The sequence below is a fragment of the Mus caroli genome, unplaced genomic scaffold (genome assembly GCF_978045245.1).
Source record: "Mus caroli unplaced genomic scaffold, Mus_caroli_1 scaffold_7, whole genome shotgun sequence".
Taxonomy (NCBI): Eukaryota; Metazoa; Chordata; class Mammalia; order Rodentia; family Muridae; genus Mus; species Mus caroli.
Genome location: NW_028227262.1, coordinates 28,176,757 through 28,198,716, shown reverse-complemented (window position 1 = coordinate 28,198,716; position 21,960 = coordinate 28,176,757). Strand labels below are relative to the sequence as shown.

At 39.0% G+C, this 21,960-nt stretch overlaps 1 protein-coding gene across 1 annotated transcript in view; it reads left to right on the top strand.

The window, feature by feature from the left end:
- The window catches only part of Kdm5a (lysine demethylase 5A), a 73,505-nt gene extending 51,954 nt beyond the window's left edge, over positions 1 to 21,551 (top strand). The window contains exons 21-28 of the mRNA XM_085840018.1: positions 142 to 321; positions 983 to 1,144; positions 4,651 to 5,202; positions 5,775 to 5,918; positions 6,259 to 6,418; positions 7,937 to 8,157; positions 10,298 to 10,708; positions 18,097 to 21,551. Coding sequence (XP_085696144.1) covers positions 142 to 321; positions 983 to 1,144; positions 4,651 to 5,202; positions 5,775 to 5,918; positions 6,259 to 6,418; positions 7,937 to 8,157; positions 10,298 to 10,708; positions 18,097 to 18,303 — 2,037 coding nt within the window. The 3' untranslated portion in view covers positions 18,304 to 21,551. The remainder of the gene's footprint in view (positions 1 to 141; positions 322 to 982; positions 1,145 to 4,650; positions 5,203 to 5,774; positions 5,919 to 6,258; positions 6,419 to 7,936; positions 8,158 to 10,297; positions 10,709 to 18,096) is intronic.
- The last annotated feature ends 409 nt before the right edge of the window (positions 21,552 to 21,960 follow it).

The following is a 21,960-nucleotide window of genomic DNA, read 5'->3' as shown; positions in this document are numbered from 1 at the left end:
GTCTACAAAGGATAGGTTCCATTCCCTGTTTTGAATTTAAAAAAAAAAAAGAAACGAAAGCATTAACTAAGTTCCTCCAAATATTTTGCCAGATTCCATGAAAGAATTAAAATTGTATGGATCTACTTTTTCTTTTTCCAGAGTGGCAACAACTATGCTTACTTGGAACAGCTTGAGAGCCTATCTGCTAAAGGACGCCCTATCCCTGTGCGTCTTGATGCCTTGCCTCAAGTGGAGTCACAGGTAGCAGCAGCACGGGCCTGGAGAGAACGGACTGGGCGGACCTTCCTTAAAAAGAATTCCAGCCATACATTGTTACAGGTGAGGAATAATTCATGTGTGTGCTTCGGCACTCTCACAGCAGTTGATAAACCACTCCCCGTAGAGGTATTAGTGAAGGGGTCTTTTCGGTTAACTTAGCCTTCATTATAATTTATTTCTGTTAGCTGGTATCAGATGTGAAATTCAAACTTGGAGTCTTAGGCAAACTCTTATTTCATTAATCTATGCTGTATCCATGAAAAGCAACCAGCATATATTTAAACTTCTGTCAACAGACTCTGCTAAAGAATTTTATCCCTCAGAGACAAATTTAATTCTTTTTATCTTGAACAGTTGAACATCTTAACAGTAGTCAAAGAGGATAGATACACTTTGGAATTTCAGCTTTTGTCCTTTGACAAGTTGTCCCTTGTCTGAGTCCATTTTTCTTATCAATAAAATCTGGGAATTAGTAACTGCTGTGTACAGTTGTGAAATTTTAATTAGATAGCATACCTGTGATGTGGTGGGTGAGGGAGAAGGATCACCATAAATTATAGGACAGACAGGGCTACAGAGTAAGATCTTGCCTCTTAAACATTAAAGTTAAGTGAATTGGTACCTTGGGCATGGAGAGCGTTGCATTAATGGTTATTTTTACTCTCAAGGGTTTTAATTTTTGAACTAGAGTTTATTTTTAAATATTTTTAAAATTTTGCAGGTGCTAAGTCCACGAACTGACATTGGTGTATATGGGAGTGGTAAAAACAGGAGGAAAAAAGTAAAAGAAATAATAGAAAAAGAAAAGGAGAAGGACCTCGACCTTGAGCCTTTGAGTGACTTAGAAGAAGGACTGGAGGAGTCAAGAGATACAGCCATGGTGGTAAGGATCCAAGGGACAGACCTTGAGTTTGCTCTCTGAATGCAAAATTTTATGAAGATGTTAGCAGGTTCTTAACTATTTGTTTACCTATCTTGTGTGTATGTGTGCGCAGGCGCACCTGCACACATGTCATAGTGTAAGAGGTTTGCTCTTCTTTTCCCAAAGAATTTCCCCCACTTTTTCCTCCTTCCTTCCTCCCTCCCTCCCCCGCCCCTCTCTCTCTCTCTCTCTTTTTTTTGGCTGCTCAGAACCTATGACCTCATGTATGGTTGGGTGCTATCCCACTGAGTTATATTCCCAACCTCCACATTTATTCCTTATTGTTCTTATAATGCAAAATATTTCATCAAAGCAGTCCATAGTTTTCTTTGTTTTTGTGCTTTGGATTAAGTGTGGATCTCTGGACTGACCACTGGAGTGTTCTACTGCTGACCTATACCCTTCCTTCAGTTTTAAATATTTTACTTGTTACTAAGCCTTTTCTGTTATAGGTAAAAAAAAAAGTGAATTTCTTTGTAGACCTTGTCCATTTTGAATCTGAAATATTTATCATTTTTTTGTTTAAAAAACCAAAGGTTTTTTATGTTTTTAATTTTGGGGGGGGGTGATCGTGAAGTAATATCTTACATTATTACTATATTAATAGAAACTACTCTTAAATGTACTTTTTAAAAAAGATTTATTTATTAATTTTATGTGTATGAATACAGTGTAACTGTGTAGAGACACACCAGAAGAGGGCATCAGATCCCATTACAGATGGTTGTGAGCCACCATGTAGTTAGTTGTTCAGAATTGAACTCAGGACCTCTGGAAGAACAGTCAGTGGTCTTAACCACTGAACCATCTCTCCATCCCTTTAAATGTACTTTTTAAAATTAGACACCCCCACCCAAAGAACAGCTTTAATTTCTAGAAAACTGAATGAAAGGTACAGGTATTTTCCATGATTTCTTTGCCCATTTCTTTTTTTGAAACTATTTTTTCTAGTCTTGACTTGTGGGAATAAAATTGCTGAGTTAGGATTAATAACATTTTATGGTTGTTTTTTTTGTTGTTTTTTGGGTGTTTTGTTTTGTTTTTTAGATATTTTCTTCATTTACATTTCAAATGCTATCCCGAAAATCCCCTAAACCCCCCACCCTGATCCCCACTCCCACTTCCTGGCCTTGGCATTTCCCTGTACTGGGGCATATGATCTTCACAAGACCAAGGGTCTCTCCTCTCATTGATGACTGACTAGGCCATCCTCTGCAACATTTGCAACTAGAGACACAGCTCTGTGGGTTACTGGTTCGTTCATATTGTTGATCCTCCTATAGGGTTGCAGACCCCTTTAGCTCCTTGGGTACTTTCTCTAGCTCCTTCATTAGGGATCCTGTGTTCCATCTTATAGATGACTGTGAGCATCCACTTTTGTATATGCCAGGCACTGGCGTAGCCTCTTAAGAGATAGCTATATCAGGGTCCTGTTAGCAAAATCTTGCTGGCATATGCAATAGTGTCTGGGTTTGGTGGTTGTATATGGGATGGATCCCTGGGTGGGGCAGTCTCTGGATAGTTCCTTCTTCTGTCTCAGCTCCAAACTTTGTCTCTGTAACTCCTTCTGTGGGTATTTTGTTCCCCATTCTAAGAAGGAAAAAGTATCCATTCATTGGTCTTCCTTCTTTTTGAGTTTCATGTGTTTTGCAAGTTGTATCTTGGGTAGTCTTAAGTTTCTGGGCTAATGTCCACTTATCAGTGAGTGCATATCATATGTGTTCTTTTGTGTTTGGGTTACCTCACTCAGGATGATATCCTCCAGATCCATCTATTTGCCTAAGAATTTCATAAATTCATTGTTTTTAATTGCTTAGTACTAATCCATTGTGTTGTAAATGTACCACATTTTCTGTATCCATTCCTATGTTGAGGGACATCTGGGTTCTTTCTAGCTTCTGGCAATTATAAATAAGGCTGCTATGAACATAGTGGAGCATGTGTCCTTATTACAAGTTGGAACATTTTCTAGGTATATGCCCAGGACAGGTATTACTGGATCTTCTTGCCATACTATGTCCAATTTTCTGAGGAACCACTAGACTGATTTCTAGAATGGTTGTACCACCTTGCAATCCCACCAACAATGGAGGAGTGTTCCTCTTTCTCCACATCCTCGCCAGCATCTGCTGTCACCTGAATTTTTAATCTTAGCCATTCTGACTGGTGTGAGGTGGAATCTCAGGGTTGTTTTGATTTGCATTTCCCTGATGATTAAGGATGTTGAACATTAAGCCGGGCGTGGTGGCGCACGCCTTTAATCCCAGCACTCGGGAGGCAGAGGCAGGTGGATTTCTGAGTTCGAGGCCAGCCTGGTCTACAAAGTGAGTGCCAGGACAGCCAGGGCTACACAGAGAAACCCTGTCTCGAAAAACAAAAAAAAAAAAAAAAAAAGGATGTTGAACATTTTTTCAGGTGCTTCTCAGCCATTCGGTATTCCTCAATTGAGAATTCTTTGTTTAGTTCCGTACCCCATTTTTTAATAGAGTTATTTGATTTTCTGGAGTCCATCTTTATATATATTGGATATTTGTCCCCTATCTGATTTAGGATTGCTAAAGAAAGATCCTTTCCCAAACTCTTGGTGACCTTTTTGTCTTATTGACAGTGTCTTTTGCCTTATAGAAACTGCAATTTTATGAGGTCCCATTTGTCGATTCTCAATCTTACAGCACAAGCCATTGCTGTTCTGTTAGGAATTTTCCCCCTGTGCCCATATCTTTGAGGGTTTTCCGCACTGTCTCCTCTATAAATACTATATTGAGTAGGTAGGGAGAAAGTGGGCAGCCTTGTCTAGTCCTGATTTTAGTGGGATTGCGTCTTAGTCAGGGTTTCTATTCCTACACAAACATCATGACCAAGAAGCAAATTGGGGAGGAAAGGTTTTATTTGGCTTACACTTCCATACTGCTGTTCATCACCAAGGAAGTCAGGACTGGAACTCAGACAGGTCAGGAAGCAGGAGCTGATGCATAGATGGAGGGATGTTCTTTACTGGCTTGGCTCCCCTGGCTTGCTCAGCCTGCTTGCTTATAGAATCAAGACTACCAGCCCAGAGATGGTCCCACCCACACTTTGGTGTATAATTGTATTTAATCCTTAAAACAATAAAATGTGGTTGGTGGTGTGCCTGCACTTTTCAGAAATACTGAAATCTGGAAAATTTGTACCACTGATTAGTGGTCTGTGAGTCCAATAGCCGGGCTTGGTACCTAGGGTACTTGATCTCAAGAAACACACTCTTTATACTGTACCTTACGTAAAGTACTGTGGTATAATGTCCATTTCATAGGTGAGAAATGTTTGTGTGCTAACACACGTTTTAGGAAATTGCCACTGTACTTTAGAAGGGCAGTACTTGGTTACGATGATGCTGGAACATGGAGAAACACTCCTCAGCTTAAGCATTTACTATTTTGTGGGTGATTTAGAATGATTTCTTTTAATTAAATGCTTGTTGTGTACAGGTGGCAGTTTTCAAAGAACGAGAGCAAAAGGAGATTGAAGCCATGCATTCCCTCAGAGCAGCCAACCTAGCCAAGATGACAATTGTGGAGCGCATAGAAGAAGTGAAATTTTGTATTTGCCGCAAGACAGCCAGTGGGTTTATGCTACAGTGTGAGCTCTGCAAAGACTGGTTCCATAACAGCTGTGTTCCCCTTCCTAAATCTAGTTCCCAGAAAAAGGGGTCCAGCTGGCAGGCTAAAGATGTAAAATTCCTTTGCCCTCTTTGCATGAGATCTCGGAGGCCAAGGCTAGAGACTATTCTGTCACTCCTGGTATCCCTTCAGAAGTTGCCTGTACGGTTGCCAGAAGGAGAAGCACTGCAGTGTTTGACAGAACGTGCCATGAGTTGGCAAGATAAAGCACGACAAGCTTTAGCCACAGATGAACTGTCCTCTGCCCTGGCCAAACTCTCTGTGTTAAGCCAACGTATGGTGGAACAAGCAGCTAGAGAAAAAACTGAAAAGATTATCAGTGCAGAACTCCAAAAAGCAGCTGCCAATCCAGATTTACAGGTCAGCTTCTAATTTACCTTCTTATGTTTCATGTGGTAGCATCTGTCAGTGTGTACCTCGTAACTTAAATGTATTTTTTTTTAAAGCCTATTTTTTTTAAAGATTTATTTATTATATGTAAGTACACTGTAGCTGTCTTCAGACACTCCAGAAGAGGGCATCAGACTTCGTTACGGATGACTGTGAGCCACCATGTGGTTGCTGGGATTTGAACTTGGGACCTTTGGAAGAGCAGTCAGCGCTCTTAACCACTGAGCCATCTCACCAGCCCACTTAAATGTATTTAACCTGTTGACTTGGGTAGGAAAGCAACTATCATTTGCCAGCAGTTCTGTGGTCCATAGCATCTTCTTCCTTCTGCATACACAGCTTTGCTTTTCTTCTCAGTAAAAATTCAAGTAATTTTAGTGAAATACTACCTGAAAATATTTAGGTAGACTGTAGAATATTTATTTTCTGCTCTGTTGAAGAAGTCTGTTAGCTGCTTTTTAAGTAAAATACTTGCATTTTGTTTGTGTTAAGCATACATCAATTGCCTATGTTTTAGTCTGTCTGTTCATCTTACTGTTTAGGGACACTTACCTAGTTTCCAGCAGTCTGCTTTTAACCGGGTGGTGAGCAGTGTATCATCTTCCCCCCACCAAACAATGGACTATGATGATGAAGAAACAGATTCTGATGAAGATATTCGGGAGACATACGGCTATGACATGAAGGTAATTATAGGGACAGGCTAAGGATTTGTATTTGGTAAGTTCTGTTTTTAAACCTGCTGCTGTTGATACTTAAGGACTGAGGGTGGAAGAGAAATAGTCATATATTTGCCTCGAGTATGTGGTAATGGCAGTTTTTCAAAACTTAAAGAAAAAAAAAAGTGAAACTTTAAATAATTATCTTATGTTTGTGGTGAGGTGCCCCTGCCGTGGCGATTATGTATTATATAATATTAGAGTCAATTTTAATGTCATGTTTTTAGTATCTTAGGTCACAAAAGCTTTCATTTTTAGCTTTTTGTAGACTAACTGGTTACAGTTCTGATAACTTCTTGTTCTTTAGGATACAGCCAGCGTGAAGTCCTCTAGTAGTCTGGAACCCAATCTCTTTTGTGATGAAGAGATTCCCATCAAGTCTGAGGAAGTGGTGACTCACATGTGGACAGCACCTTCATTCTGTGCAGAGCATGCATATTCTTCTGCTTCTAAGAGTTGTTCTCAAGGTATTAATTACCTCTTGAAAAGGCACAATCTGGGCAAGGTGGTACATGCTTGTCATCTAAGCACTTGGAGATGTAGGCGGGAGAGCCCGGGAGTTCCTGACTATCAGATAGCAAATTGGAGGCCAACCTAGGCTACCTGAGATCCTGTCTTCATAAAAACAGAAGTGGGCCTGGGAGATGGTTCAACACCAGCCATGTAAATCTGACAACCTAAGTTTTATTTCCAGAACCCTTATAAAAATGTTAGATGCAGTGTCATGTGTATGTAGTTCGGTACTGGTACAAGAGGTAGGAAGTGGAGACAGATTTGGCTGGGAATTCTCAGACTAGCCTGTCTGCAGTAAGTAGCACAACAGGAGAAACAACAGGTCCCTCAACAAACTCTCGAAACATTGTCGTCTGATCTCTACATGCTGTGGCACACATGTGCCTGTACTCACTTGCACATAACACACACATAACATAAATAAAAAGCAAACAAAACAGAAAACAAGGTTTGGAGATTGAGTTCTGTGGTAATGTTTGCCTAGCAAGTGAAAGGCCTAAGTTTGGTCCTAAGTCCTGAGAAAAACAAAATAATATATATTTAGAAAGTAAATTGAAACAGATAGAAAAGACATCATATTAACCCAGACTGTCAACCTCTCTTGAATACATGACCTGGTTGCCACCTAGTGAGAGAACTTGAAAACACTATTGTGGTTGGGAAAAGCCAAAATTTGTTTTCATTTTCTATCATTAGATGATGACCTGAAAAGATAATAGACGTATTGAGTCCCAACTAGGGATATTTTGGGGGTCACATGATTGCATGTCATAATTTGTGTGCAATCTCTGTTAGACCTTCATTTACCTTCTTGATCAGTACCAGCTGTCAGTGAACTCACTGATGCTTAATATCAATACGGGACTCAGATATTCTTTTATTTTGTGGAGTTTATTGGTTTGCTTGGGGTTTTTACGCACACGTGTGGGTGTGGAGACAGTCTCATTCTGTAGCTTTAGTAGGCCTCATTCTCTTGGTGTAGCCTCTGTTGGCTTCAGACTTAAAACAATCCTCTTGGATCAGCTTCCTAAGTGCTAGGATTTCAAGTGTACCACTCTACCTGGTTAGACTTTAATACTTGAGTTTTTTGTTGTTTTTGTCTTGTGATTTGTTTTTTAATGTGTATGAGTGTTTGGTATTTCTAACTGTTAGGAACTTCTTTCTTTTGGTGAATTCTTTCTCACTGATGTTTACTTTTCTTCTACCCAGAGAAAATAAGTAATACTTTATTTCACATCCCTAGAAAATGGAGATTATTTTCTCTATGATATGATAAACTTTTAGAAATTTTATGGATCATTATATTATCCATTTAATTCAATTTTAAAAACCTTTTTTTGTATTGAAATAATAATTCAGTTACCTAAATTTCCAATAAAGGGGAGAGGTAAATTTTTTCTAAACATTTACTATCATAATATGTGTATACCACTTTCAGTTCTTTGCTTTGTTTCTTGATGTCTTGGGGAAAGGTTCTAGCACTCCAAGAAAGCAGCCTCGGAAGAGTCCTTTGGTTCCCAGAAGTTTGGAGCCTCCAGTATTGGAATTGTCTCCTGGAGCAAAAGCCCAGTTGGAAGAACTCATGATGGTTGGAGACCTCCTAGAAGTGTCTCTGGATGAGACACAACACATTTGGCGGATTTTGCAGGCCACACATCCACCCTCAGAGGACAGATTCTTACATATCATGGAGGTATGGAGTTCATACTGACTTTATTAGTGATTTTAACCTGTCCATGTTCCTTACTAGTGCTATGATACTGGCAATGGGATGGCAGAGTGGGTTGTAGTTTGGCAGTCATGTTCTCTCATTTAAGCAGAAATATTTGTTTCCTTATTTCTTCATTGAAATTTTATGTAATAATTCTTCTATTTCTGCTAGAGAGAAGGAAGGATTAAAAAACAGTTTAACCAAGTATCATGCATGGGTCAGGCTTATAATCCTAAAATGGGAAGTGGAGGCAAGATCAGGCATTCAAAACCATCCTTGGCTACTTTGAGGCTAGCCTCCACTACACAAGCTCTTTTCTCAGAAATACATAAACAAACAAAACAAGAAAGCAGCTTAGGGGTTGAGAGATGTTAAGATTATCCATATGCTCCAGGTCAGATCCCAGCACCCACATTAGGTGGCTTACAACCACCTGTAACTTCAGTTTCTGGGGTCTGAAGCCCTCCTCTACTTCAAAAGCCCCTCCACTCACATGCATATACCCACACACACCATTTAAAATGCCTCTTTTTTTTAAAAAAGAATCAGTTTTATAACAGTTGCCTTAAATAACTGGATAAATGTTGAAATTTTTTAAAGTCTGGGCTGGGGAATTGCCTTCTGTGCAAATATGAGGACCAGAGTTTGGCACATACATTTTTTTTAAAAGTAGATGCTCCCAAAAAAAAAAAAAAGCCGGGCGTGGTGGCGCACGCCTTTGATCCCAGCACTCAGGAGGCAGAGGCAGGTGAATTTCTGAGTTTGAGGCCAGCCTGGTCTACAAAGTTAGTTCCAGGACACCCAGAGTTATACAGAGAAACCCTGTCTCGGGGAAAGAAAAAAAAAAAAGGAGATGCTCTTGGTGGCCTGCCTGTAATCCCAGTGGGTGGAAGACAGAGGCAGGGAATCTCTGGAGCAAACTGGCTAGCCACACTAGCCAAAATAGTGAGCTCCATGTCCATTAAGAGACTGTACCTCAATTTCTAGAGTGGAGAGTTGAAGACACCTGATATCAACACATGTATACACACACCACTGGCACTTCCAAACATGCCCACAGGTAAAGAAAGGCAAGGAGGTGGTAAAGCAGAACTGGATGAATTAGGATACTTTACAGTCACATACCACATTTGCATCAGCAGTGTGCATTTCATATTGGTGTTTTTATGTCTGTGATCCTCTTTGATCATGCTAGGTTTGCAGGCATGAGCAGTCCATTTCTGAATTTAGGGTTTGGTTTTATTTTCTACTCTTGACCTCAAAGAGAAACACCTCCTGCTTCTAGAGTCTTGGGAGATTAAAGATGAACACAACTACACTTGGCTTAACCAGTTTATTATTTATTTTTCTTTGAGACAGGGACTTTGGAAGCCAAGTTCAACCTCACACTTTCTGAGTAGCAAAGGGTGACCTTGACCTTCTGATCCTCCTGTCTCTACCTCCCCAGTGCTAGGGTTACGGGCAAGCACCCTACCATCTGGTTCTATGGTATTTAGAATAATACATTTTGTCATATAAAGAATTTTAGGGGATGGAAAGACAGCTCACCAGTTAAGAACACTGGCTGCTCTTACAGAGGACCCAGATTCATTTCTAAGCACCCACATGACAGCTTACAACTGTCTGTAACTCCACTTCTTGGGGATTAGACAGTCTCACACAGACATACATGCAGGCAAAACACCAATGCACATAAAATAAAAGTATATAAATCATTTAAATAAATAAATTAAAACTCAAAATTAAAAATGTTGGTACAGTAGCTACAACACAAGAGCTATCATCTTACCTTTTTTGAGTAAACAGTTCAGTTCTATTATGTACATCATATTGTATGCAAATACCACCACAATACATTCCTAGAACTCATTCACTCTCACTATATAGACCAGGCAACCCTTGAACTTGAAGCCACCCCATTGCAACTGCCTCCCAAGAACTGGGATTACAGATGTGTACCACCAATGCCTAGCTTCCCGCAACTCTGTAATCATCCCAAACAGGAAATCTCAACCATTAAAAAAATAATTGTCTGCTAATTTTCTTGTTTTAAATACCTCACATAAGAGAGTGACACTATTTTTAAGTTTTGCATTGACTTGATTAATTTCATATTTTGAAGGATGATAGCATAGAAGAGAAACCATTAAAAATGAAAGGAAAGGATTCTTCAGAGAAGAAACGGAAACGGAAGCTAGAAAAGGTAGAACAGCTTTTTGGAGAAGGAAAACAGAAGACCAAGGAGCTAAAGAAAATAGATAAACCTAAAAAGAAGAAATTAAAATTAAATGTGGACAAATCAAAAGAGCTGAATAAATTGGCCAAGAAATTAGCAAAAGAAGAAGAGCGAAAGAAAAAGAAAGAAAAGGCTGCTGCCGCCAAAGTGGAGCTTGTGAAAGAGAGCACGGAGAAGAAACGGGAGAGGAAGGTGCTGGATATCCCCTCAAAGTATGACTGGTCGGGGGCAGAGGAGTCTGACGATGAGAATGCTGTGTGTGCAGCCCAAAACTGCCAAAGGCCGTGTAAGGACAAGGTGAGGTGCAGGGGTTCACTGCCTGCTGTGAAGGGCCAGAGCTAGTGGTCGTAGACATGTGTGTATGATGTGATAATAGTATAGTTGTGATGACAGAATTTGGACGTCAAACATATTTTTATACAATTTTTACAAACTTGTTATTAAGCTCCTTAAATATGCGTTAATGGAAGAAGTTTTTAAGTCATTTACTAGAAACATACAGAAGCAGAGAAAACTTACTTGACACCCTGGCAAGTGCTGTACTTCTCATGCATAGTGTGCATGCAGGTCAGTCTTCAGAATACTCTTCTGACCCGAATAGTTCATCCTTAGCTTATCCACGCTCTAGATAAAAGATGCTCTCTTAATGTATACTTAATAAGATACTCTCTTAAATAGAAAATGATTTTTTAAGCAAATAATTCAGACTCATAATGTTATTGTTAAAATTTTTCAGCCTAGGCTAGTAGATCACTCAGTTGTTAAAGGTACTTTTACCAAGTTTGACAACCTGAGTCCAGTCCCAGGACCACATGATTTAAGTAGAAAGCTAGTTTCCTCAAGTTGTCTTCTGACCCCTACATATGGACTGTTATGTGACTGCAAATACATGTAGTAACTTGTTTATTTGGTTGGTTGGTTGGTTGGTTAGTTGAGCTTTTTTGTTTTCTGTAGCCCTGACTGTCTTAGAACTCACTCTGTAGATCAGGCTGGCCTCAAATTGAGAATTCCACCTGCCTCTCACTCCTGAGTTTTGGGATTAAAGGCATGCGCCACCACCGCCGGCTCATGTAGTAACTTTCTAACCTTAAATTTTAAGAACAGTAATTCAGTGTTGGCTATTTTTTAGGTGATGCTTTCATTAGTGTCTGGAGAAATGGACATACTTTATTGGAGAAAATAAAACCTCAATTCTTTAGTGATTGAAGACATCTTTTATTCTTCTTGTTAAGAATACTAGAAAGGAGCCATTGTGATACAAAACAATTCAGCACGTGGGAGGCAGAGAAAATGAGGATTTCAAGTTAGAGACCAACTTGACCTACCTAAATTTTAAAACCAATATAGATAATTTTAAAGTGCTAGGGAGACGGCTCAGTTGTTGAAGCTTGCTTGTAAGATCCTGAGTATTAGAACCTATGTAACAGCTGGGCATAACAGCACTGAGCTGTAACAGCATTGAGGTGAAAGAGAGGGAGGACAGATGTGAGACAGGAGCAGCCTTAACTTGCTGGCCACAGTCCAGCCACTTGAGCTCCAGGTTCAGTGAGAGACCCTCTCGAAAACTAGGGTGCAGGGCATTAGAGGAAGACATCTGATACCAATAGACCTCCTGCTGCTACACACAATTTGTAATTTTAAATTTATTCTCACACCATTTGATACTTTAGAATCTTACTAGCTCCTCAGTTTGAAAATAAAGAATAAATAGAACTGCATTTTCACCATTTCTTGAAAGTAGTATCCCACTTACTTTCTGAATTATAAATTTAATACACTTTTAGAGCCTGAAAGGAACCAAAAAGTCTCTTGTTCCAGCTTCTCACATTCACAGGTGGTGAGGTGAGCAGTTACAGAGCTAACTAGTAGCAGAGCCGCAAAACCAAAAGCCAGCCCTGGTGTCCGACTGTTCCAGATTCAGGTTCTCTACTAAGTCCCTGGCTCGTGGGTCATTCTTCATTCATTAACTAAACAGGCTGATGGGAAGTTAGCTTTTCTTCTTTGGCTGTGAAGGCAGCAGCTCAGTGCTATCAGATCCTCCTTCTATCTTCTCTTTAGCTGATTTTCAGTAATTTCAGTACTAGCAATGTGTCCCCGTCCTCTTCCTTCTGCATGCACCACCACCCCACTCACTATACAATTAAATATAAATTAACTCAGGAAAAAAAGAGGACACAGTCTGTGAGAACACTTGGTAAAAGGAAAAGTGTAGAGGTGAGATTTGCTCCTACCGTAATTGATATTTATATGGGTATATTTTGATAGAACATAGATTTTGCTACGTCTTTTGGGAAAAATGTTTAAAGGTGAACACTGGTTTTCCCTGACATTAACTTACATAAAATAAAATTAATATTCTATTTCTTTGTTTAATTCTATGCAGATTATTTCAGATTATAAATATTTCATCTCCAGTGCTATTTTGCAGGGTTTTGTTTTGTTTTTGTTTTTGTTTTTGTTTTTTCTGGCACTAGTTTACTGAATTAAATTTTTTCATTGGACTGTGGTGGCACACACCTTTCCAGCATCTGTGAGGCAGAGGCAGGTGAATCTGTGAGTTGGAGGCTAGTCTGGTCTACAGTGGAGTTTTAAGACAGCCAGGGCTATAAAGAGAAACTGTCTTTTTTTATTTTTTTTTAAGTTTTTTTAACTTTCTTAATTTGTAAATTAAGTATATAACAGATGTCTGATATACAACTTCAGAATAAGAAAAACACTTTTTTTTCTCAGCCTGGAGAATTGACTCAGTGGTTAAGAGCACTGACTGCTCTTCCAGAGGTCCTGAGTTCAATTCCCAGCAACCACATGGTGGCTCACAACCATCTGTAATGGGATCTGATGCCCTCTTCTGGTGTGTCTGAGGACAGCTACAGTGTATTCATATACATGAAATAAAAGAAAAAGAAAAAAGCACTTTTTAAGGAAAATATCCTGTTCTTTAAAAATCATACTGAATGCCCCTTCATCATTTCTCCTATAAATAATGGATATGATTTCTTTCTAAAAATAGATTGAGACAATTTTTAAAATTGTTTACTTGAATGGACCTAACTTCAGTTTCAAAATAGCTAACAAATAGTAAAGAAAGATAGCATCAGAGGAAGGTGAAGGTTTCTGAAAGTCTTATTTCTTCCATTGGCTATGAAATTTGAGCTGAAATTAACTTTTAAAACAAGATAGAAGTATGTTTGGAAATGTTTTAATCTAGAAGCTTTTTCTCCCTGAGGTCTGCTCCTGTATCCTGGTAAGCCCCTAAGAAAACTGGAATGGTTAGTCATAATGCTTAGAGTACATAAATTGATTAAAACTAGTAAGCTAAGACTATCACTAAATATTAGTTTTCTTCGGTTCTTCCAACAGTATTACACTGTAAGGCATACAACAAAATACAAGTTGCCAGGAACTTAAGTCTAAATATGAAATGATAAAACAAAAGAAGGCCAGGCTATCATTGTTTCTGCTCCTCTGTTTCCCTCACATTTCCATTCCTTTTCTTCTCTGTCTTGATTGTGCTGGAGATAAAACCTAGATCCTTTAAGATGCTAGGCAAGCATTCTTAGCACTGAGATTATAGACACCCAACCTCAATATATTAATGTGTGTGTTTGTGGAGGAGGGTGTACATGTGTTAGTCAGCAATAGTTCTCTCCTTCCACCATGTGGAGTCGATCCTAGGAGTCAGCTCAGGTTGTTAGGCTTGGCAGCAGTGTTCTTACCAACACAAGATGTCTGAGGCCCTATTTCTCTTTGAACAGACATTTCTCTTATACCTGAACACAGTAACCCATTTGTTCTATTTTAGTAGTTTCTTACCAGTTAATCTATCACCTTATAGTTATTGAGACACTTGCCATCATGCTTGCATTTGGGGGAAATTTATTCTTATTTTTGTAATTTCTTAAACAACAAAGTCCTTTTCCCTAATCAATGGTGGGGAGGGGCAGGGCAGGAGGTGACTATTAGAATGTAGTTAGCCAGATTCTATGCTTTTGAACTTTCAGGTTATCATATAGGTCACTTCCTCCCTCTCAGAATTGTCTGTAGATTCAGTTGACATTCTGAATTGTTTGATTTGTGCTCCTATGAGGCTTTTCATACAGAAGTAGAATTCAGGTTGATTGTTAATAAAGAAATTGGTACATGAAGGATATAATTTCCTTACTTGAATTATCAGGGTAAGTTGTCATATAACCAGAAGGCTGAAGTAGAATCTGCACAAATGAATACCCAACTCAGGAAAAATGTAAAAATTTATTTATTTATTTATTTATTTAGAAACAGTGGAAGAGCTGGGTTAGGAAGCTACTTCTAATCAAGATCACTAGAGAAAAAAATACTGTCTTTCTTTTTTTTTTTTTTTTTTTTTTTTCTTTTTTCTTTTTTTGGTTTTTTCGAGACAAGGTTTCTCTGTGTAGCCCTGGCTCTCCTGGAATGCACTCTGTGGACCAGGCTGGCCTCAAACTTAGAAATCCGCCTGCCTTTGCCTCCCAAGAGCTGGGATTAAAGGCGTGCACCACCACTGCCCGGCTAATACTGCTTTTCTTTTATTTATTTTTTTAATATTTTTTTTTATTACGTATTTTCCTCAATTACATTTCCAATGCTATCCCAAAAGTCCCCCATACCCTCCTCCCCACTCCCCTACCCACCCATTCCCACTTTTTTGGCCCTGGCGTTCCCCTGTACTGGGGCATATAAAGTTTGCATGTCCAATGGGCCTCTCTTTCCAGTGATGGCCGACTAGGCCATCTTTCTATACATATGCAGCTAGAGTCAAGAGCTCCGGGGTACTGGCTAGTTCATAATGTTGTTGCACCTATAGGGTTGCAGATCCCTTTAGCTCCTTGGGTACTTTCTCTAGCTCCTCCATTTGGGGGGGGGGGGGCCTGTGGTCCATCCAATACTGCCTTTCTTATTTGAAAGAAAATAATAGATTTAGTTTTTAGAAACTTGAAACCAGTGTATACATTGAAAAAAAATAGATTTAAAAACCATAGAATTTTCTTTTTGGTAGGTAACAGATACATCTGATTTAGTAACTTTTTTTTTTTTTAAGATTTATTTATTATATGTAAGTACACTGTAGCTGTCTTCAGACACACCAGAAGAGGGTGTCAGATCTCATTTCAGATGGTTGTGAGCCACCATGTGGTTGCTGGGATTCGAACTAAGAACCTTCAGAAGAGCAGTCAGTGCTCTTTTTTTTTTTTTTTTTTTAAAGATTTATTTATTATTTATTGTATGTAAGTACACTGTAGCTGTCTTCAGACACTCCAGAAGAGGGAGCCAGATCTCGTTACGGATGGTTGTGAGCCACCATGTGGATGCTGGGATTTGAACTCTGGACCTTCGGAAGAGCAGTCGGGTGCTCTTACCCACTGAGCCATCTCACCAGCCCGCAGTCAGTGCTCTTAACCACTGTCATTCTCCTGGTAACATTTTTTTTACTATTGACTAGCATAAATGAAGACTTGATCCATTTAATAGGGTTAGAGATAGCAATGAAGGAGTCTGTTGGCTAGGCTGTCATTATAAAACAGCGTAGGATTTCAAATCCCATGAAAAGCTGGTCATTTTTCTTTTTTTTTTTTTTAAGATTTATTTATTATATGTAATTACACTGTAGCTGTTTTCAGACACTCCAGAAGAGGGCATCAGATTTCATTACGGATGGTTGTGAGCCACCATGTGGTTGCTGGGATTTGAACTCAGGACCTTCAGAAGAGCCGTTGGCGCTCTTAACCACTGAGCCATCTTGCCAGCCCAACTGGTCATTTTTCTAATTCCCTTACAGACTCCAAATACCCAGAGCACTCTCTTGTTAGCATTTGTAAGTGTTCACTTTCCCACAGCTCCTTTATGGTTACCTTATTCTACAGCCTGTTATATCCTAGTTTTTTCTGGTTACAGCAGGATCTTTTCTTTATTTCTTTGAGCAGGATGGGGGATGTTCTATTTTGTTTGAGACAGGGTTTTCCTATGTAGCCCTGGGTGTCCTGGAACTCACTCTGTAGACCAGGCTGGCCTTGAAATCAGAGATCTGCCTGCCTCTGCCTCCTGAGTGCTGAGACTAAAGGTGAGCACTACTAACTACTGCCTGGCTGTTATCAGTTTCATAACTATACTTTTGCTTTCTTTTGAGGCAAAACATGGAATTGAGTTTAGTTGGGAATAATTAAGTTGCTCTGAATTTACAGGAAGCAATATCACAGACAGCAGTGATCTGAAATACATAGGGATCATCTAGAATGTCTTAAAGTCCACGCTTAGTTCTTGGAATATGTACTTTCCTTTGCTTAATAAACTCACAATTTTGCCACAGTGATCCCAACACTCTGGAGGCTGAGACAGGAGGATCTCAAGTCTGAGCCTGGCAGAGTGCTGTATTGAAAGATGAAGATGAGGCTAACCTAGGCTACACAGTAAGACTGTATGCTTAGGAGGGAACACCTAAAGGGATGAACAGATATTTAAGAACAATACAAATATTTAAGAATGCTTAGAATAGAAATGATAAAAGATAATAAAAGCCAAATCGCAATATTTTATAATTTTTCCATCCTCTATTATAAACCCAAAACTTACTGACATGACTTGTTTTATAAGCTATGGAAGCATTTTAAAGCCACTCACTTTCCCTAAATAAAACGTATTTACCTAGCCAAGGCCTCCTTTGTCCTTCTGGCTATGTTAAGGGATTTCTTTGATCCCTTCATAATTCTTTGCTCCAAGGTGTAATAAAACTTATGATTTTAAGTGCCTTCCTGTATTGCTACCACAGTAACCAGCCTTTTTATTGTGAAGGGGGATGCCCGTAGCCCTTGTTATTGTATTGATAGATCTTGTCTGATATGACATTAAGTATAAGGTCGCCTTCTGAACAGAAAAGCCTGAAGTTGCACTACTTTCCTACTTTACTGTTAGCGCCAAGGTTTTAAGTCACCAAACTAAAGCCCTTTTGTGCCCCTCCTAGTCACTGTAGGGTCTGAAGGATCAGTGTTTGCCTGGCATCTGCCGCTGACACCTGTCACTTTCTCAGACTAATTTTAAACCCCAGAGTTAATCTATTGACCTGTGTCTTTGACTGTTGTAATTGGTTAACTTGTAAGATTTGACCTCTGATATTTGCTAACTTTTTATAGGGAGTTGTATTTGTAACGGAAGAAGAGAAGAATAAAAAATAGTAGTTTTAAAAGTGGCCTATGTGACTGCTTTTCTAAAAAGGTATTTAATGCTCTTAGTACTTTGGCTTATCTCTTTGAAATAAAGCTAATCCACAGGATTGCCTCACATTATTGTCCTCTTCCTTTCTTGATTGTTAATTGCATTATTTTAGAGCCTAGAAATTGTTAATATTAGCTAAAACTACTTGGCTGCTCTATTAGAAGTTTCTTTTTTGTTAAGTATTCCCCAATCATGTTTCTGCCTCACAAGGAACCCCAGGTATTCATGAGGGAATGGAGTACCTAAGAGGCCTAATTTTGTGGACACACTATGGTAAAATATAATTTGGGGGTATTAACTTCTCAGCTTCTTTCTTTGAAAAATAACCCCATAAGAAGTCATATCTATCTCTGGATATCCCAGTTGTTTGCTCTTCTAATTCCAAGAAAGTTCTCTGGTTTGCTTTTATTCTGGCCTTATTGTTATGATGCTAAACATTTCCCAATCTTTATCTCCTACAGGTAGACTGGGTACAGTGTGATGGTGGCTGTGATGAGTGGTTTCATCAAGTTTGTGTTGGTGTATCCGCAGAAATGGCTGAAAATGAAGATTACATCTGTATAAACTGTGCAAAGAAGCAGGGGCCAGATAGCCCAGGCCAAGCACCACCTCCTCCCTTCCTAATGAGCTACAAACTACCAATGGAGGATCTTAAAGAGACCAGTTAGCAGATGTCTGGTTAGCTTGAACATGGGGGGAAGTGGACCACATTGAGACCTTACTCATCAAGCAGAGTGGTTCTGACCACTCAGAATGTTGTTTCCAAAGATGAATGGACTTCAGAAAAAGTCCTCTTAGTGCTGGCTTCCTCTCTGCATGGATTGTGTGGGCTCCATTCTCTTATCATCTGTGCAGAGGATGTCTTCTTTGGTGCAGCAGCCAAGTATTTCAACTCTTGATTCCTTTGAGTGTGGTTTGCTGAATTCAGGTCAGGTTCTAATGGAACTCTCAGGAGGTTGTTTGGCATAATACATTGATGTGCTTAGTGGGGCATATAAGAAGTGGCTTTCAGCCAACTGATACTTGTTGTAGACGGTTACAACCTACAGGTGGTGCCATTGGAAGGCCCTGACTGTTTGAATATCGTTAGTTAGGATAATTGGACAGGAGTCAGAGCACAACTTTGTAATTACTGACATTTATGCCCTACTGATCCAGTTAAGAGAAGCAGGCCAAAGTTATCCCTTCTAGAAGTCTTGGAGTGGCAGTGCAGTCTATGACCTCAGCTGCTTGTGCTTATTTAGACCAATAAGAAAATCCTCCAAAAGATCCCCTCACTTTCCTCAGGAGGATGTCAAGCAGGTTAGAACATCTGATTAGACTGGATTCTGGGAAGAAGGGGGTTTTTTTGTTTGGTTGGTTGGTTTGTTTTGTTTTTTTCTTACTTCAAGGCAAGTAGGCCATTGGTTTGAGAAGTACAACTGGGTCTGTGTTTTAGAAAAGAAAGGTAGGTACACGGATCCAGGTTTCTGGAGGGAGTAGGGATGACTAATGAGAATGTTTTACTGAGCCTCGGTGATGCATGCTTATCTGGGAAACCCTCATTCACAAGTATTCCAGACTCCACCATGCTTCACGCATGGCCATGAGCAAGACTGGCAGATAACAGCTTTTGCCTTGCAGCCCTAACCCCAATGCCTGTAGTTTCCAACATGGCCCCAGCAGATGTTAATGAATAACACCATGGCTTCATCAGAGGATGTGGGGCTGTAGGTCCTCTGGGTGTGAGGCTGTTCTAGTAAATCCGTTTTTAAAAAGAAAGACTTGTTTTTACTTTTTTCTAAATGTCTCTGACTACTGACTGTTCTATAGATTATTTTTCCTTTTTTGATATACATATATGAATATAGATATATATATATATATATTTACTGTTACCAGCAGCGTATGATAGAGTTTGAGCATCAGAAATCCATTTGGAAGCTTGCATTTTCTTTCTGCTTTTTGATAAAGAAATCCCATTCCTTCCTTGTAGTACAAGGAGTTAGCACTTCCTTCTTCATTCTCACCTAAACGTATCTTCCACTTTTCTTCTATTCAAATAGATAATATATTTCCTCCATGTTGGGACTTGTCCCTGTCTGTTGGGCAGCTTGGTCTTATTCTAGTCAGTGCTGAATGTTTTGTATGTCTGAAACTATGGTGCTGTGCCCCCTCCCTGCCCCCATTGGGTTCTGTGTTCTTACAAAGGTCTTAGGTGGACTCTGTAAACTCCTGCTAGAAGGAGAATAATATATTTTAAAGGACAAAAAGGTTTTCTAAAAATAGTGTTTATCTTCACTATCCTTTGTTCTTTATTTTGGTTTAAGAATCTGCAATTTAACTTAAACTCATCACTTGTCCTGTTAAAGGGGGCATTGAGCAAACCTAGGAAGTTTGTAGCCTCTGTTCCCCTTTGCTCCAGTCTCTTAAAGAAATGTCTTCTAGTAACTAGAAGTGAGATGTACTGTCCAGTTACAGACTGTGTGGGTATGAGGGTTACCTCAAAAGGCATCTTAGGAAAAGAAAAGGTTTTCTTACAAAACCCCTTATCCCAAGTGCTAACCAGGCTTGGCCCTGCTTAGCTTCCAAGGTCAGAGGAGACATACACGTGCAGGTGGTACGGCTATAGGTACAACATCCAATTTCTGAAAATACTTTCTCTGGTTTATACTACCTACTTTTTGGTCTCTTCACTTAATGTTAAATAACATATCTTGACCAGTTATGTTGTTTGAATGTGTTGCTGTGCTTGTTTCTTGAATTTCCATCTCAATGTGAGTGTGAGCTAAGATTTCAGTAATGGTTACAAGGTTAATTAAGTAAATAGTTAATTTCACACATTTTCATTTTGCCAAACATGAAGATTATCATGTAAAAATTTTATTTGGTTATTGTTATAATGAAAAAAAAAGCACAATATTTCTTAACTTTTAGTCTTTGTAAAAGACTTGAGATACTTGTGATTTAAAATTGAGTGTACACCAACCCTTCAGAAATTTACAATGTAAATGATAGAATCCAAGAATACATTATACAATTTTGATTTTCCTTCCAGTTAACTACTTTTCATTAACTGTGTTATCAATAGTAAGGAGTCATGAGGATACTGAGAGGTGACTGTTTTGAGTAATTTGTGTTCTTTGTACAGTGTTTGTCTGTTGGAGACCTCAAAAATGGGCAGTCTGTACCTGTGAATAGCTGCCTGTCATCTTCTGATGTTTTGAAACTTTTAAATATATAATTTAATTGATTCGTTTGGCTCTTCTGTACTTATTTGAAGAATTTGATATGTTTTAACCATAGATTTAGACAAAAACTCAGAAGACCATAAGGGAGGGGGTGGAAAGATGGCTCAACGGTTAAGAATCTTGGCTACTCTTCCAGAAGACCCAGGTTCAGTTCTCAGCACTACATGGTGGCTCACAGCCATCTGTAATGTCCTCTTCTGGACGTTACTGCATTGTACACATGTGGTATACAGACATCCGTTCTGGAAAATACTCAAAACACAAATACAAGTAATTAAAATGTTTTTTTAAAAAATTAAGGATATAAGAGAAACTAGCACTCTACCCACAAATTAAAAACCTATAGTTTGTGAGTCAATGAAATAAGAGTCACCTATTCTACAGTTTGTGAGTCAATGAAATAAGAGTCACCTATTCTACAGTTTGTGAGTCAATGAAATAAGAGTCACCTATTCTACAGTTTGTGAGTCAATGAAATAAGAGTCACCTATTCTACAGTTTGTGAGTTAATGAAATAAGAGTCACCTATTCTACAGTTTGTGAGTCAATGAAATAAGAGTCATCTATTTAAGGAAAAGTAGATGTTTTAATGTAAAGCTTTGTTTCACAAGAATTGCAAGTAACTCCATTCTTCTGTACTGTTTGTTTACATTTTGTATTAAAACTTGATTTATGTTTCTTTCTGACTCCTCAAAGTTGCACTTCTTCGTTATTAGATTTTTTAACTCAAGTGTTTAATATTTTTTAAGCTATTTCTCACTGCCTTCATTATATTTTAACAAAGGTAACGGAATGAAAAAAGTTGGAAGTCTGCCTGGTGTTTTGGCACACACACTAAATCCTAGCACTTGGGAATCAGAGGCAGAAGTTTTAAGTACAGTGAGTTCTACACTAGCCAGGGCTATAGAATAAGAAAGAAAAGGAAAAGTAGTAGGTCATTTAGAACTCTACAGAAGTACAAGGTAGCAATCGTTGCAGGTCCCTAGTTGGTGGAGAAGAGGCATCGTCACCCTCTCGCAGATGTTTCACCTCCTGGTGTTGCTGCAGAAACCATGAGCAGTGGCTGCTGTGAGCCAGCTCTGCCCTGCTGACTCT